The sequence below is a fragment of the Rhinolophus sinicus genome, linkage group LG06 (assembly GCF_036562045.2).
Source record: "Rhinolophus sinicus isolate RSC01 linkage group LG06, ASM3656204v1, whole genome shotgun sequence".
NCBI classification, from domain to species: Eukaryota; Metazoa; Chordata; class Mammalia; order Chiroptera; family Rhinolophidae; genus Rhinolophus; species Rhinolophus sinicus.
This window is the reverse complement of record NC_133756.1, coordinates 19,209,389-19,228,111: the sequence shown is the minus strand read 5'-3', so window position 1 is coordinate 19,228,111 and position 18,723 is coordinate 19,209,389. Positions and strand designations below refer to the sequence as shown.

Genomic DNA, 18,723 nt, shown 5'->3' with positions numbered 1-18,723 from the left:
AGTAAATATTTGTCGAATGAATGAATGAATGAATGAACGAACGAACTGATGATAAACACTTTAACAGAAGGATATTTTAAAAATCTGTGGAGTCCAGAGAAGAGAGCTGCTGTCACTGGGAAAGTCAAGGAAGGTGCCTTGGATAAGGGGCCATTAGGCCTGGCAGTGAAAGATGAGCAAGATGTTACCAGGCGGGGAAAGGAAGGGAGGGCATCGGCATTCCCACCAGCAGGAACTGCAGACGCAGAAGCACAGAGTAGGGGAACATGCACGTGCTTGGGAAGTTGCAGGTGTTCTGTCAGGCTGGTGTGTAAGATGGAGCGAGACAGGAGATAAGGGCCCGTAGCCCATGCCCTCGGTTTCCAGGGCTAGCTGCTTGGGTTTCTTATGTGGTTGCCCCTGTTTTTGTCCCCATCCTTTTTGGTGCAGGAATCTCTGTCCAGCCACATTCAGGGCGTGCCTGAGGAGGGAAGCCTTAACTCTGCCACTTCAGCGATCTGAACCATGTACGATAAAGGACCTTTACACGGTTTCATTTGTTTGATTTGCTTGGTTGTTTTTAAAGAAAGAGTTCTCAATTCTTTTCTGAAAAATTTTCCTTTCTGCCTTAGGACAGCACCCGACTTCCATAAATATCTACTTAAACATTTTTTTAAAAGGAGATATTTTAATGATAATTAAAAAAAAAAAGATTTGGAGCTTTGCCCATGAGGAAACAGCTTCCTAGGGCAAATCTCATCAAGGTAGCTATCTGGATGTTCTCTAACACTCCTCGCTCCTACCAAACACCCCTCCCTGCCATGCCCTTCTAAGAGGCTAAGCCTGAGGGGGTCAGTCTTCAGACCTCAAGGTCCCCCAGCTCAGAGACGAAGGAACATGCACAGGACTTCCTTACGTATGATTCTGATCAGGGAGATTGCCTCGCTAGACACAGCGAGCTCCTGGGAACACAGCAAGGGTGCAGGGTACCAGCTTGCATCCAGACGCCCAGGTTTAAATCCCAGCTCTGCCACTCCCTGTTGCATAACCCTGGGCAAGTTACTTAAAGCTCTCTGAGCTCCAGTCCCTCCTCTGTAAGACTGGAATTAACAAAGCAGCTCACCCTCCTCAATTTGCCATTAGCCCCACGTAAGCTTATTTCTTTCTCATCTCCAAACCTGAGATAAACCACTCTGCCCTTGCTGGATTGCATGTCCCTTCCTTCATTGGATTGAGTCTGTAATAAACCATAAAGTACAGCCCAAATGTGAAATTCAGCACCACATCACAGCACCCAGCTCAGTTTTGGCCCGTGCCCAGTGAGGTGAAGAAGAGAAGCAGCTCAGAATGTAGAAAGAAAAAAAAAAAAAAGAAAAAAAAAAAACCCATTTCCTCCCCAGTGTCTAGGAAGAAGGAAACTCCACACTAAATTATGTTGCAAATATGCCCTAAGGTAGTTTTAATTTTATTGGCACTGATTTTAATTTACTCTTTAGGCCCCTGATTGCAGATGAGCTGTTGGCTGCTGGCAAGGGGACAACCCTTATCACTTGGTTTTAATTAAGGTTCTTAAGTTTAGAAGGAAAGAATAGAGATGCTTTCTTCTACTTCCATTCTCAATTCCGAATTGTAATTAAGGGCCATGCATTAGTGACACAACCCTTGCTCAGATGTGGCCGCAAAAAAGTACCACATGTGACTGCTGGACAAAACCTACGATGCATCAGCTCATTCATTTAATTCACTCATTCTTCCATTGATTCATTTTTCATTCATTTCTTCACCAAACCTTTATGGTAACCTATTATATACCAGGCCTGGCTCTGATCCTATGGATTTAAAAAATTAACAAAGTATAGTCTGTGCCCTGAAAAGGCTCGCATTCTAATGGGAGATAGAAATAAACAAAGCATTATAATGTCATGTGGCAAGTGCCATGAGAGAGATTTGTACTCTGAATTATGAGAGTACAGAGGAGGCTGTTAACTTATCCTGAGGGATAAAATAAGGTTATTTGAATTGAGATTTTGTACCAGTCAGATGAGTAATATTAGCTGCTATAACAAGCAATCCCCAAATCTCAGTCTCTCAATACAGCAAAAGGTTCATCAAAGTTTAATGCCAGTCAGGTGACTCCCCTGACAGTTTTCCTTCCAGTGTTGATTCAGGGACGTAGGCTTCTTCCTTGTTATGCCATCGTTGTTTTCACATGTAGCTTCCATGCACAAGAAAGAATGTGGGTGATTATATATGAGTTTTATGGCAAGGCCCGGAAGTGGCAGTTGTCACAACTACCCACACATCTCCTTAGATCTCAACCAAGTGTCAAGGGAGACCGGGAAATATCTTCCATGATCCAGGGAAAGGAAATGGTATTGGTGAGCATCTACTCAGTTTCTCCCTTAAATTTTTAGGTTGCATCAGAGTTAGTCAGGTAAAGAGAAAATGTATTCTCCTCAGAGGAGATACTGATTATGTGTAAATGTGGCCACAATAGTCATGAGCACAGCGGTCTGAGGTACTCCAGGTAGATCCATGTAGCTGGAGTGTAAAATATCAGACAGGTGGCAAGAGCTGAGCCTAGACAGAGGGCAAAGACCACATCATGCAGGGCCTTTTAAAATCTATTAAGGGGCTTAGACTCTATCCTGTGAGCAATAGGGAAGTGTAGAACAGCTTTGACGGGAAGTAACATGATTTGTTTGCATTTAAAATGCTCACTGTGACGCAGCAAGGAAACCAGGTAAGAAGCTGTTGTAGTAGAACAAGTAAGAGAAGATAGGACTTGGATCAGATAGGGTCGCTGTCCTCAAGGAGCTCACAGCTGGACAGAGATACTTACCAGCCATATTAGGTGTATAGTAACAGGTCCCGATATCAACATCCAAGCGAGAAGCTGTTTGTAAAAGAATGAGGGATTTCTTTTAACTGAGGATGAGAAAAAATCATGAAAAGTTTAAGGAAGTCAAATCTTTATCTCATCCAATGACCACTTTTAAAAGATGAGGAAATTGAGGCACAGTGAAGAGTTGCTACTTGCCCAGGGCCACAGATTCTATTAACATTAGAACCAGAGTTAGAAACTCTGCTTCTGCCGTCCATACGCCATTCTAACTGGGTCAATACAAGCTCATAAAGCCAGTTTAGGCACAAAACATAATCACAATGTTGTTGCAATTAGCATTTGTGGTCTTTGGCGTTCCCAGAAAAGTGCTGAATATGTGTAATGAGGAAGAAAAAGAACTAAGATCTCAAACTCAGACCCTATTCGGGTCAATTTCCTATACCTTTACTCTAATTCCAGACCCTAGAATCTCAGAGTGGGAAGGGACTTAGAAACTACTCATCCTTTAATGTTGTTTTAGAGGTACTAACTATGCAGATAGAGATGAAAAAGAAATTAGAATAACAAAAACTAAAAAAGAAACAAGATTACTTTATGCAGGTGATAAGATTTCAAACCTGGAAAACTGTCCCCTTATTCACTCCCTCTTCCCAGGCATCCTGCCTCCTTGCTGTTCCTCAAACATGCCGTCTAGTGACTTTTGCATTTACTCCTTCTTCTTCCTTGAAGATTCTTCCACCCGATATCCTTGCTCTCCTACTCCATTTAAGTTTCTGTTTTTCTAGAAACTCTGTTACTCTCTATTCTCTTCCTGTACTTTATTTGTCTCAAACCTCCTGACACCTTGTATATTTATTAATTGATTTATTTATTTTCTTTCTCCATAGAATGCAAACTCTTTGAGATCAGGAGCTTTCTATTATGTTCATTGCTATATTCTTAGTGCCCAGACACTGCCTCGTGCATAGCCCCAGTGCTTAGAACGCTGTGACACATAGTAGGTAATCAGTGACTATTTGTTGAATAAGTAATAAAATGAAAAACAAAAGAGAAATTATTAGAAATAACGAAATTAGTAAAGTGTCTAGGTAAAAATTTAGTATGTTGATAACAAGAGACTTTATATTTATAAAGAAACACCAGTTGGAAGGTTTAATAGAAGAAAGCATCATATTTATAACAGCAATTAAAAATATAAACTGCCTTAGCATCAACCCAAAAACAACAACAAAACTTTTAAAACTTCCTGCTGTACCCTAAAGAAAATTTTAATAAATAGAAAGTGAAAATATATTCTTGAATTGGAAGGCTCAAATCATAAGAGTCAATTCTTCCTACATTAATATGAAAATCTAATATGATTATATTACAAATATTGAGAAAATTGACAGGATTTTGGGAGCAAGAAAAACTAAATAAGCTACTTATAAAGATCACACAGAAAAATATCCAAGGAAATACACGAAAAGTTGGGAAAAGTATAATGAGATGATAATAGCCCTCCAAATATTAGCATACATTGTAAACATAATTAAAACTGTATGGTACTGACACACAAATAGACAACTGATTAGAACAGATTAAAAGTCCAAAACTAAACCCAAATATAAAAAATTTATATGGTAAAGATGGCTTTTCAAGTCAGTGGAAAAGATGCACAATTTAATAAGTGGTGTCAGACAATAAAGTTTAATTTTTACGTCACACCCTATATCCATGTAAATTAAATTTGAAATGAAATATTTAAATATAAAAAAGGAAACCATAAAATAATAGAATAAACAATGAAAAAATTTGACCCAGAAAAGAAAAGATTCATAATTCTGTGTAAAAAATTCGCATTTAAAAATTTCTGCATGGCAAGAAGTATTCATAGAAGTGAAGTCAAAAACAATGACAAACTGAAGAAAAATATTTTTATATGGCACATAAAAGCTAATTTCCCTAATATCTAGTTTCTATAAATCAATAAGAAAGCCCAACAATCCAGTTTTTAAAATAGGCAAAGGATACAAAGAGACAATTAATAGAAAAGCAAATGCTAATATTTCTTAAACATATGAAATAATATGTTTAAACTTAACCATATAATAAAACATAATTATACTAAGAGAAATCCAGATTAAAACTAATCTTAGAAATCATTTATGATCCATCTAATTGGCAAATATCAGAAACTTTTATTCCACCTATCTTGTCAAGGCAATTGACAATAAGGTTGTATTAGGTTGGTGCAAAAGTAATTGTGGTTTTTGCAATTATTTTTAACCTTTTAAACCGCAATTATTTGCACCAACCTAATAGTACATTGCTAGGAGTGTAAATTGGTCCTTCTAAGAAGGAAGTTAATCTGTCAATATTGACCAGAATTGCAAATGCACAGAGGACCCTGAAATTCTACTTCTAGGAATTTATCCTACATATAATTTTATGTGTGTGAAATAGTGTATATGCAGTCAATCACTAAGACATTATTTGTAACAGCAAAAGGTTGGATAACTTAAATGTCCATTAAAGGGGACTGGTTAAATAGTTTATATATGTTCAAAAGATGATGTAACTCTTTACACACCGAGAAAAAATTACCTCCAAGACATGGTAAGGGGTAAAAACAAAGCAGCTCTGAATAATATGTTTAATATGTCACCATCTGTGTGTGTTGGGAGGAAGGGTGAGGAATTTCTACTTGTTTATGTATAAACTATCTCTGGAAGGATGCATGAGAACCTGTTAACATGCATTGCCTCTAGGGACTGAAACTGGGTGTCTGGAGGATGGCACTAGAAGGGAGATTTTTTGTGAAAAACCTCCCTTGAGTTTTGAACCATGTGAATCAGTATAATTCACCTGCTGATTACTGAACTCACACTAGGTGCCAGGTGTTAGATGGGGTAGCGGAAGCCACTCCGGAATGGTTATCAGAAGAGCCAGATTCTAGTTCTCGCTCCTTTACCAACTCGCTGTCTGGCCTTAAGCAAGTGACGTCCCCACTCAGGGCTGATCCAAGAAAGACCAGAGAGCCTGTTTTCAAGACCCTCTCTAGTCTGACATCCCAAAGTATACATTGTAGATTTTTCTTACACGTTTCTTAAGTCATCTCTCTACCTCATCCTTTCCTCTGCAGCTCATCAAATGCTCAGAGAAAAAGACAGACAATTGAAGAAAATAAAATTGCCAAGATGACTTTTATAGGGCTCCTGTTGAATCATTGTGTATTCCACCTCCAAAGCTGAAAATGATGAGTTTAATATCACACAGAGCAGTGCATCTTATATGTCTCAAAAGACAGCTTATGCTACCCAGAAAACTGGGAGCTCAGCAAGACATAATTTTTCACTCCAACTCTGAGGCAAATAAAATGACAGTCATCAAGCCCGCATTCTAGAAGCAACATGGTTTTCATTTGGTTTTAACTTCGTTTGAAAGTGTCCCAAGGAGGGAGAATCCTTCTAAGCGCGGACTTCTCTTCTTTCCCAGGACTGTGTATGCTAGACAGGGATGACCAGGTGGCCAGGTTTGGCTTTGGCTGTTTCCAGCTTTGCCCGTTGCTGATAAGTTAACTGTGCCAGGCTTCAGGAGACTTGGGCTTCAGTTCCAGTTATGCCATGAGCTTGGACAAGTCCCTCCCCCATTTGGGGCCTCTGTTACTCTCAGGAAGGATTAATAGATATAACTTGGGCTGATGTGTAGGAAGAGAAGGTTGCATTTGAGATTGAAGATCTCAGGACCTAGAAATTCCCCAGTTCCTGCCAGTCCATTACCATTTCTGGAGTAATCTCTCTGGGGTCACTTGTTCAGTCATTCTGCACACAGTTACTAAGCATCCTTCATGTACAGGCACTGGGTTCTTTACAGACAGTCCCCCACCTTCAGGGAGCCCATAATGGGAATGTTAACAAGTGATACCATATCAAGCTATGGAGTACCTTAAATATGTGTACGCAAACAGCAGAGAAAGACTAGTCACAATCACCTTGACAGATTACGAGGTGGGTTTTTTTCCATGCACTATTTATATATTATTGGGGAGTGGGTGTGACATCCTGAAATGAGGTTAAATAAAAGAATTAACTAGGCTATCATAGGTAAAGCTCCCAGAATGGTAAATGATAGTAGTTATTATTACAGTATTTGATTCCCACTGTAACTCGCTGAGGTTGAAATTACAATAACCATTTTTCAAATAAGACAGGTGAAGCTCAAAGTGGGGCCATGATTTACCCAGACCCCTTCAACTAGAAATGGCCCAGTTGGACAAAACCATAAGCAGGTCCAATGTAAATACAAATGTGTTGCCTGAAGGTATTTCTCATTAATCAGAGAAACACATTCTAATACCTTTAGTTATGACTGTATTAACTCTTCTGAGTAAGTACCACCATGACTTCACCCAACGAAAACCTCACGTCTTCAGGAGAACGCTAAGGAGCGATGCTAATGATAGTGCTCTCAGACCTGAGGGATATGATACTAAAAGTGAGGAGAAATTAATCCTCACACGTCTTACCACCTCCAATCACATTGCAAATGGCTGCTAAATCAGCTGACACACAGGACCAACTCAAAAAGAAGTGTCTGTGTGTGGAGGCGAGGTGGGAGCTGTGTCTGGTCCCTTTAAGGTAAGCTCTGTAACCCCAGACTCCTCATTTGTTATCCTTTCTCTCAACAGAAAACAAGCCTGGAGTTTTACATTGACATCCATGCCCACTCCACCATGATGAATGGTTTCATGTACGGCAACATCTTTGAGGATGAAGAACGATTCCAGAGGCAAGCCATTTTCCCCAAGCTCCTCTGTCAGAATGCCGAGGACTTCTCCTACGTAAGTCAAGAGCTCTCTCCCTCAGCCAGCCCCAGCTACCCCTCCCCACCCTGCCCCTCTCCCTCTCTGTCTCCTCACTCAGTTCAGTTTGGTTTAACATTTACAGAACACCAACTCTGAACCAGGTCTTGCGTGGATGATAAAGATAGAGATAAAAAGCTATGCCGTGCCCTCAAGCCACTCATCAGCAGTCAGGAAGGAGACCCTTTGAAAAGGCAGCGAGTGCTTGGTTTTTCTGAGGAGCTGGCATTTGTTTAGTTGATCTGACTCCAGCATTAACAAGAGAAGAAACTCACTGAGCAACTGCACACCTGTCCTATGTCGGATCCTGCCCCAGGCCTCTTTTCACCTGCCTCAGTTCCTTTAGTAGGAGTCTGCTGAAGAGGGTCATACGCCCACCATCCTCTTCCTCCATGACCCTTTCTGGACCTCAATTTCTTTGTCAGTAATTTGTGGGTAATGATTTCCTGCCCTGCCTGCGTCATAGCTTCCTAGGAGGACAAATTCAGTAATAGATATCAAAGTACTTTGCAGGCAGTGAAGACCTCAGCAGCCTCCAGAAACTGTTGCTGTTACTACCCACCTCCCATGCCAAGGAGGACAGGAGAGGCTGGCAGTTAGAATAATTTGCAGAAAAAAGCAATATTGGAAAGGGCAGGGAGAAAAGATAAGGAGCGGATCAGCACGGGGGGTGGGGATAGCAGCGGGAGTTTTTGCACATTTTCCTAGACCTCCGAGGCCTGTTATTTCCATGTGGCCAGAGGGGGAGAGGTTCACAAAGGTCCGACCATGTTTCCCCTATTTATATTAATTTTTGCTCCAAAAGAAAGATTAGGGAGTATTTTCAGGAGATGTCTTATTTTTTCATGTACAGCAATCTACATTTATTCAAATACAGTCATATCATCTTCTTCTGGAACATCGTCATAATGTACTAAATGCGTCCGTCTCTCTGACGGTCTTAACTGGGGCTTATTTTGGGGGTAGGTCTTATTTTCGGGAAAACACAGTAGCAATTTTTGAACTCGATGAGCTGAAAACTTGCCTGCCCATTGCTTCAGACCTGGACATCAGTAGAGATGATAAATTTCTCCGTGAGGTTTAAGGTGCACATTCAAAGATCCCAGAATCTTTAAATGCCAGACCACGAAAGGAACTGGGAGATTATATAGCCCAGTCTCCTCTTTACACCCAAGCCACACGTATGGCCCAGAGAAGCTGAATATCTTCAGCAAAGTCCCCCAGCATTTCGTGGTAGAATAGAAGCAGGTGGCTCCCCATTTGTAGCTCTGGGATAAAAAATGCCATGCTTGTTTCTGTAGGAATGTCTTCAGGATGGCAAGCCCTTGTCTTTTTGGAACCACTCCAATTGCAGAGCAGCCTGTGGTCTTGTGAATCCAGGTTCCCTAGGCGGCTGAGCCACAGGCCTCAGAGATCCTAATGGGGGTGAGGTTTCCAGGGCTGACAAAAGGGGTATGAGCTCGGAGCTTTATTTCTGGCCTTGCCTGATGATGGTCCTGCATTGCAGCCCTCTTAAGAGGTTAGGGCCGAGGTCAAGGTCATCTACCTCAGTCCAATCTCTGTCTTCCCTCTTCTCTGACTCTCAGTGTCAAACTCTAAAATGAGAGCTGGGTTTCACTACATGGACTTCAATGTTCCTTTCATATCTGACATTCTATGGTTTTCTGATCCTTTCCTTTTCCTTAACACACACACACACACACACACACACTTCTCTGTTTTATTCCGTGTCTGTCTTGTTTTGCTGTTTATTTTCTTCTTCTTTCTCTCCCTCTTTTCCTTCTTCCCTTTTATCCTGCTGAATAAGCCACACATTCTGTTAGAAAAATCGTGGTCTTTTCATTTATTTAGATCCCCATGAGTTAGCCTAGACACCCTTTGAAACTCAAGTGAACTGACCCTTACAGCTCTGTGAAGGAGATGTTATCGTCACCTCCACTTTATAGATGAGGAAACTGAGATAGACACATAAAGCAAGTTGTCTCGCATCTCATATTTGGAACCGAGGACTTGACACACTGACTTGCCTGCTCCTTCCCCTCTCTTTCTCCTGTGATGGGTGCGGCCGACACCCTAGTGAAGAAGCATCCACGATCCCTACTCTGGTGATGCTGGACATGAGATATCAGCTCTCCCAAATGGACGGGGGTGCATTGTGAAGAAGTGTCGAGGTTTCTGGAGTCACTTAGTCCTGCGTTCAGATCTGTACTGTGTCACTTCCTTGCTCCATCTCTACAAGCCTCAATTTCCTCACCGTAGAGAGGCAGAATTATAACACCTACACCAAGAGATTATTTTGAAGTTATTTTTCCTATTAAATGTATTGGGGTAACTTGGTTAATAACATTATATACATTTCAGGTGTACAACTTTATAATGTATCATTTGTAGACTCTATTGTGTGCTCCCCACCCAAAGTCCAATCTCCTTTCGTCACCATATATTTGACCCCCTTTACCCTTTTTGTCCTCATCACCCTCTTCCCCTCTGGTAACCACCATTCTGTTGTCTGTATCTATGAGTTTGGTTTCTTTTTCATTTTTTGCTTTTTGTTTTATATCCCGCGTATGAATAAAATCATATAGTTCTTGTCCTTTTCTAGCTGACTTATTTCACCTAGCATAATACTCTCAAGATCCATCCATGTTGTCACACATGGCAATATTTCATCCTTTTTATGGTTCAGTATGTACCACATCTTCTTTATCCAATCACTTATTGAAGGATATTGGAGTTGTTTCCATGTCTTGGTCACCATGAATAATGCTGCAATGAATATAGGGGTACATATATCTTTATGAATAAGTATTTTCAAATTTTCTGGGTGGATACCAAGAAGAGGAATTTCTGGGTTATATGGTAGCTCTATTCTTATTTTTTGAGGAGCCTCCATACTGTTTTCCATAGTGGCTAAGCCACTTTACAATCCCAAGGGGTTATTTTGAAGCCTAAACGAGATACTGCAGGGAAAACAATATGATTAAGTTGAAAGCACTGCCCAAATTTTAGTTCTGATTATCATCATAACATAATTGCTTCTTGCTCTCTGTCTACTTTCTTGCTGCATCTGTCCCCATTCAAATTTTCACAAATATTTATTGAATGGCAGTTACTGTGTCCAAGAACTCTGCTAGATGCTTTTATTTAAATACGTTTATTTAATCAATCCTCATAATAATCCTGTGATGTGGGATTAATATCCCACTTTTCAGATGAAGAAGCTGAGGCCCAGAGGTATTGTAAGATGTGCTCTAAATCTGATAGCCAGCCGGCACCCAGCCCTGATTCTCTCCTCCCGACTTGTCTTTCACAGTCCAGCACATCCTTCAACCGGGATGCCGTGAAAGCAGGCACTGGCCGTCGTTTCCTCGGTGGGCTCCTGGACCACACTTCCTATTGCTATACCCTAGAGGTCTCCTTCTACAGCTACATCATTGGGGGCACCACAGCTGCTGTGCCCTACACCGAGGAAGCCTGTATCCTTGGGAGGTCCCCACCAAGCCCTGGGCCAGCCCACATCGCACTGAGAGGATCCAGGTCTGGTAGGATTTACTAGGTAGGGATTTGGTCTCCAATGCAGGTGAGGGCTGAGACTCTGGGATGAGGATGGAGGTGGCTGGTCTGCTGGTAGCACCTTTGGATTGTCTGTTTCCCGCTTGACCTCTAATCGACACCCCTCTCCCAACTGCCTCTGCTGTGCTTCAAGTCTTCCTCAGGCACCTGGACCTAGGCCTCCCCTTACCTTTTGCTGCTCCCATCTCTCTCCTCTCCGCTCCCTCAGGAGGAAGTGAGTCTGCTGGCATCTAAGGTGTGTAAGCACACAGGCTGGATGACCATCCCTAGGGCTGCTGAGGAAGACCTTGATGGTCTTGACTCCTCCTCCTAACCCTGAACAAGTAAAACTCTTTCTCTTTTCACCTTCCATCATTTTGTGGTCTTGCTTTCTCATGCTCTCTTCTCTCTGCTCACTATTTTTCCTTTTACTTGTTTTTCTCCCCTTGTCCCTCTCCTTCTATCTCTCCCTTCACTCCTGTCTTGCGTGTCTCTCCCTACTTCTTATGTCCCCTCCTCCACTTTCCCTGTCTTCCCTCCTCTTCCCATCCCCCTTTCCTCTCTTCCTCTCCCTCCCCTTGCTCTGTCTTCCCACTTTTTCCTAGCCTCCTTTCCTCTCCCCGGTGCCTCCCCTCCATCTTCCCTCCCATCCTCCACACACTTCTCTCTGCATTTGCATTCCTTCTGCCAAATCGCTTTTCCTCTTCGCTTCCTCATACAATGTCTCCCCAAACCCCCAAGTGTGTCATGATGAAATTAGACGTTACTTTCTAGCTTGCCTGATTTTTAGGGGTCATTGAGTACTTCTAGTTTCCTGAGTGTTGATTTCAATTTCAAGGTCACAGCCTAAATGTTGTGACAGATTGTGACACTTTCTGTTTTCCTTTATCTTTTTGTTTTTGGATTGACCTATTTCTTCTTTTGTATCACTTAGCTTTCTTAGAGAAAGAATTATAGTTGAAGGAGGAAAAAGGAGAAGGTTGAAATTAACTGTATGCAAATTCTCTCTTCCCAGAAGTGGAAGTGCTCTTTTTAGCCTTTACTCAAACTGTGGTGAGTGTTTATGGCGTTCCTACCATACTCTGTGCACAAAAACATCCTTTCTGGTTGTGGCATGCCTTAGGACTAGTCCACTCAGTCAGTTGCAGCCTAGTGGCTCTGGGGGGGTCCAATTACCTAGCTGGGAACACAGGAGGCAGGGTGACAGCCCCAAAGTGAGGGGTGAGCTGTAGGTAGGCCATGTGTTAGAGCAGTGTTCCAAATCCAGCAGAACACTGGAGTGATCATGAGAGGAGCCAAGGGTCCCCTCATTACAGTCACCAAGGCTGAGGAAGTCATCTTCAAGTCTGCATTAATAGCTGCCTGGCTAAACCGGGCCAAGGGAGTAGGCTCTGCCTGTAGAGAGGCCCCTCAGTTTCCAAACTGCTGAGTGTCTATTATGTACCTACTGCCGACTACACACACACACACACACACACACACACACACACACACAAATGATGTGTAGCCCATAACGTCTCTAGGATCGCCTAACTCCTGTAATACATGCACAGGTCGCATTCCACACTGCACCCACTTTGTTCTCCCATGATATTATGGCAAAGAAGGCAGAGGGCTTGGAAGGAGAGTCTGAGCATGTGCACCAAAGGAGAGTCTGCAACCCCTATTCACAATGAGATGTGGGTTTGTCCAGAGGAGGCCTGCACTGAGTTTGCAGTTGGTTTCTGATGTCAAATTTGATGAGACCTCCTACCCTTTCTCAGCACTTCTGACAGGCTTTTGTGTTGGAAGCACGTGTGTTTCTTAGCAGAATGCCACCCTGGCCAAGGCCCATGATTTTCTCCCCTCAATGGCCAATCCTCTTTTATCACAAGTAAACACACCATTTGTATATGCAGGAACCATACTAAGCACCCAGTCCAAAACACTGAACAAGGAAACATGTTTTCTGACTTGCAGAGCTTTCAATCTACTTGGGGAGAGAAAAGGACAGAGGCAATTATAATATGCGCGGTAAGTCTTGTGGTGGAAGAATTCCAGAAGGCCATGGAAAACTTTCATTTAATAAATATATGTTGAGTGTCTACCATAAGCCAGGTAAAGTTCTAGGCACAGGGAATGTAGCTGTGAACATATTAAAGACAAAAATGTCTTTACATGGCTGTAGGAAGGAAACTCAACACAGTACTGGGAGATCAGGGAAGTCTTCCCATTGGAAGTGATACCCAAGCTGAGTTTTTAAGACTGAGTAGAAATTAGCCAGATTGGGTGATGGTGGGTTGTTGGAGGGAGGATACTGCAGACAGAGAGGGGAGGAAGGCAGGTGTGCTGCAGAAGCTGTATGTGGCCCAGTGTGGCTGAAGGACTCAGATGCAAGAGAAGAGACTGACATGGCAAGCTGTGAGGAATTTGAACTTGAATATGAAGGCAATAGAGAGCAATAGAAGGGTTTTAAGTCATGGTGGAAAGTCATTGTGGCTCTAGTGGGGAGGATAGTTTGGAGGACCCAAGACTGTAGTCAGGGCCATGCATTCGGAGGCTGGGAGGACAATCCGGGTGGGAGATTGTTCCGGCCTCGACTCTGGTGGTGCTGTGGGGAATTTACAACGTGGAACTGAGAAGCCTCGGTGAGTGATGGGGTGGGGCTGTCTGTGGGGAATGGGAGCGAGTGATGGGAAGGAGTTCAGGGTGAGTAGGGAGGCTGCACATGAGCTGAGCAGCCATGATTCTGTTGGAGCTGCCCTGCCTTGTTCTGTCGTCCAGGGGATGAGAAGAGGCACCGGGCAAGCTCAGGCTACTTCAACACACACGGGTGTGATTTAACCTGGTTGCTGTTTGAAATGCACTTTTTAAAACCTTCATCTCACAACAGAGGGAGACTTCAGGCAGACAGACTGTGATCTTTGTTGGCTGCTGGCTCCGTGTCCCAATCAGAAAAAGAAATTACATGGTCTAATGGGACTGGCAATCCAGTCTGAGAGGAAGTGTCCTCTAGACTAGGAGTCAGGGGAGCTGGGTTGTGATGACAGCGCCAGCATCGTCCCAGAGAGCGCCCTTCAGCACGTCCCGTAACCGGGCTAAGAGGAGCATCGCCACCTTCAGGAAGGGATGCAGGGCCTTCCACGTGTCCAACCTCTGCTTTGGGAATTAAACAGAGATACTCATGAAATAGTAAGAAGTTATGAAAGAGAACAGACTTTGAATTCAGACAAACCTGGGTTTGAATCCTGGCTGCCCTACTTACTAGCTGTGTCACCTTGGGCAGGTCACGTAACCTCAGCGAGCCTCACTGTTCTCATCTGTAGCAGGACATAATAATACTTAACCTCACTGAGTTGCGATGAAGTTAAATGTATTATGTATATGTGTGTGCCCTGTGAAGTTTTAAAAGTTAAGTGACTATTGGTTAAAACATTGAAAAGATTTATGTGATTCTTAATGAGGACCCACATTTATGTTAAAGAAGGTAGTTAGGGCTCTAGAGCAAGAGGCCAGTGGCTGTGCTTAGGGGTCATGGGACAAAGGGCCTGGGTGGAGTCACTGAAATGACGGGCCTTGACCTCAGAATACCGACTGGTTCGCACAGTGTGGGGGTGCAGTTCCCATAGTTGGTTTTTTCATGCCTGTCATGCAGAGTAGCCCACTCTCAGCCTCAGGATGCATGGAGGCAAAATTAGTTACCCAGAGTGTGCTGGGTGCCTGTAAGATCAGGGACGGCCTTGAGAGGCAGGGACTCCTGTAGGGTATTGCCTGGGCCCACCATAGTATTCACCTCCCCACCCCCCGAACATATGTGTCTGTCAATTTAAGTTTTCTCCTTGGAAAAGTACCAGCTAAATATTACCAGAGTCGTGCTCCCTGGCTTCCCTTCTCCATGACACCAGGAAAATATAGCAATGGGCACAGTCACTGGTGCTCCCCTAGCTGTGTGACCTTGAACTGGCGATCTCACCACTCTGAGCCTGTTTCCCCATTTGTAAAACAAAAATAAAAATACTTTGCAGGGTTATTGGGAGAGTGAAATGATAGCTATTCAACAAATGTTGCTTCTGTTCCCATGCAGCCTGCATGGCTTTCCTTCTATTGATTGAGCCTTTAACTGGAAGATCTGTCTTCGAAGCCAGCAGCTGGGGTTTGAACCCTGACTCCACCACAATTGCTAGGTGGCCTCGAGCAAGCCATGTCCCTTCTCCCAGTCTCAGTGTTTGATATTTCCTACCTGTCAGAGTTATTGTGGAATGAAATTTTGTGTGGCCTTGACTTCTGAGACATTCCAGCTCAGACATCCTAAGACTTTTCTGATTCTAAAACCTAAAATTATATAATTCCCTTCTGAGATGAATGTGTGGTACCAAGAACCCGCCATTCTTTCGTAGCGAGTCTTCAGATGGAGTGTGATTCCATGAGCATAAGAATTTCCCATCTAATAAGGAAAATCGGTACTAAAGCATCCTAGAAAGCCGACCAGACCACGCTGACAGCCGCTGTCTTTCTTTTAGTCTAGGGGTTCTTAACTGAGGGGTCCATGGATGGGCTTCAAGAAGACCTCATGAACCACCTAAAATATATGCAAAACTCAGTAAAGATGTGGAGTTCATCTTCTGGGAGAAAAACTCATGACCTTAAACAGAATTTAGAAGGAGACTATCCCCTGAGTCTTCTGCCCGGCTGGTGGTCTCTGTCACTGCCGTAGTGGGCATACAGTTCTGGTGTCAGAGTCCTGGCTGTGAGTTCAGCTTTACGTCATTCTAGATGAGGACCCTAACCCCATTGTTTAACCACTCTGAATTTCAGTTTCTTCATCTGTAAAGTGAGGGTAACGATTATTTTACTTCACAGGGTTACATAGGAGGATGCAGATAAATCACTGGGCACACTCAGTGCCAATAAGTATTCATTCCCTTACCCTTCCTTCTTGTTGGCTGTTGTTTTTGTTGTTGTGAAATGATAAATTCCTGAGAATTTTAGACCATTCTTTAGCAAACGCTCTTTACATTTCACTGCCCTGCCGAGTAATAAATATGCTCTGTTCAAAAGATAGATGGATAAATGATAGATAGATAGATAGATAGATAGATAGATAGATAGATAGATAGATAACCTGGAATCATGAAACAACCCAGATTTGGTGGACTTTGTTTATGGGCTGGTTACAAGCCAAAAGGAAATAGCTCTTAGACATAATAGATGAGAAAAACATTGGGAACAGAGGCCTTGTGTCCTGAGCAGACTAGTTTCCACGCAGGCTTGCAGCTGTGGACACCTTAAAATCAGAAAATGCTGGCTCTAGGAGAAGGGAATGACAGATGTGGCCCAGAGAAGATGCAGAGATTTAGAATTCAGAGCCTACAATATGCCTTGCACTGGGTCCTCTGAAACACACATCAGAAGTCAAAGATATCATTTATTTACTCATCTCTCCAACAAAACTCACTAGGCATTAGAAATAGACAGATGAATAAGGCATGGTCCCTGCCTTCAAGAAGGAGACAGTTTTGAGAGGAAGGGGAAAGGTAGAGATGGCAGCAGCTCAGAGGGATAAATGCTCTGGCAGCGGGAAATTCTGCTGGTTTGGGAAGCACATGGGAGTCCCCTGAGCCGGAAGGGGTGGTCGGGAGGGGAAGGGAAGGAAGACTTCCTGGAGGAAGAGAAAAGAGGGCTCAGATTTCCAAGATGAATAGGATGCAGACAGAAGAGATGGAGCAGCCTTCCTGATGGACGTACAGGAGACAGCCCAATGACAGAGAGGATGTGTGTTCCCTCCATGTGTGCTGCAGGGTAGTGGGGCTGTGCCAGAAGCAGCGAGTGGTAAATAACTACAGACAGAGCCACACCATGACGAGAAGGAGAAAGGACTATGAACTGTATAACGGGTAGATTGAGCAAGCAATACTTACTGGGTACAATCATCTTTTTTCTTTTTTCTTTTTTTTTGGTTTCCCATGGACCCTACAGATAGATGGATATAGATTATATATCTAGATCTAGAGATACAAAAGCTCTGGCAGGCCCCATGACTTTCTAATCACTCTCAGGAAATTAAAAGTTTTCTAATTAATTCTGGGCATAAAACAGTCTCAGTTTAGCAATGAGTATGTCTAGTTCAATCAAAGCCATTGAAACTCTTCAAAGTAAAAACCTCCCCATCTTCTAGCTCAGGCCTGTCTCAAACTGGCTGCTCGAGATGAGTTCTGTTTCAGGTCTTGGCTTCCAGCTTTTGCCCCCCTCTTGCTAACCCCAGATTCTTACCCCTGCAAGGTTGAACAGGATGAGGGAGAGGAGGAAAGAGGCAGGAGAAGTCTTAGGTGACTGGTCCTCTGATGAGACGGCATGGACAATCCCTTGTAAGCTTCTTCAGACACACCGCCCCCAGTGCTGGAGGTCGTGATGGGAGCAGGTGCCTCTGCTCAGACTGGTTGTTTATGCTTCCTCCCTCAGTCCCTGGTGACCTGGTGGTTCACCTCTGTTGGGGCACTACACCCCTCCAGTGGCCTTCTTGTGGAAGGTGAGCTAACGGTTGCAGAACAGGTTGTCTGATTTCCTTTTCCAAGTCCTGCATGGTGGTTTCATAGCTCACTTTAAAATGTGGCAACTATAGACTTGGGATTTCAGCTAAATCCAAGCCTAAGAGAGTTCCATGTTAATAACACGTTCCAGTATCTAACAGGTAGGATTGAGTATTATTGGTGATCACGTGGGCATGGGTATAAAAGGAAGTCGAGGAAGATGCCCGGTTTCTTGAGCTGAACAACACGATGGATGGTGGAGCCAATCACTTAAATACAGACTGCTGGAGAGGAGGGTTGGGGAGGGGGGTGTTTGCAGCTCTGTTCAGTATGTGTTGAGTGTAGGGAGCCCATGCGATGTACAAGTGCAGACGTTTGGCAGGCAGATGGCTCTATGGGCCTGACCTTCTGGAGGGAGGTCTGGACTTTGGACAGGCTCATGACAGATTTTTCTACCAGGTACTGTAATGTCACGAAGGAAATGACTTTCTTGGTGTGCATAGTGAAGGTTGGCTTCCCCTTGATGAGTTGGTGAAAAGAATGCTGTCCTGGAGTCAGGATCCTAGTTCCAATGTGGTCTTTTACCCCACGCAGCTCATAAAGCTGTGTGACCTTGGTTAAATCACTCCACCTCTCTGGCTAAAGCCTGATACTAGGTAGACCTCAGTGAATGCCAGTGAATAAGAGAGAAAGAGAAAGCAAGAGAGCAAGAGAGGAAGGTAAAAAGAAATGAAGGAAGGAAGGAAGGAAGGAAGGAAGGAAGGAAGGAAGGAAGGAAGGAAGGGAAGGAAGAAAGGAAGGAAAGCAGGTCTTACAGCATTGCTAGCTGGCTCACTAATAGGACAATGAGTGATGGGATCAGTGTTGCTCAGAGGAAGTAATTATCAGCACACGTATGTGTGTTGGGGCATTTGGGGATGCGTCGGGGGTACTGCCTGGATTTTCTTTCTTGGGAAGGAGGCTTCACTTTTTAGGCAGTCTGACCTGTTGACTGGCAT

At 43.4% G+C, this 18,723-nt stretch overlaps 1 protein-coding gene across 7 annotated transcripts in view; it reads left to right on the top strand.

The window, feature by feature from the left end:
* AGBL4 (AGBL carboxypeptidase 4) overlaps window positions 1-18,723 on the top strand; it is a 1,099,729-nt gene that overhangs the window by 1,009,408 nt on the left and 71,598 nt on the right. For all 7 annotated transcript variants that reach the window (XM_074334699.1, XM_074334701.1, XM_074334700.1 and 4 more), the window contains 2 exons: window positions 7,494-7,646; window positions 10,981-11,143. In XM_074334699.1, the coding sequence (XP_074190800.1) occupies window positions 7,494-7,646; window positions 10,981-11,143 (316 nt within the window). The remainder of the gene's footprint in view (window positions 1-7,493; window positions 7,647-10,980; window positions 11,144-18,723) is intronic.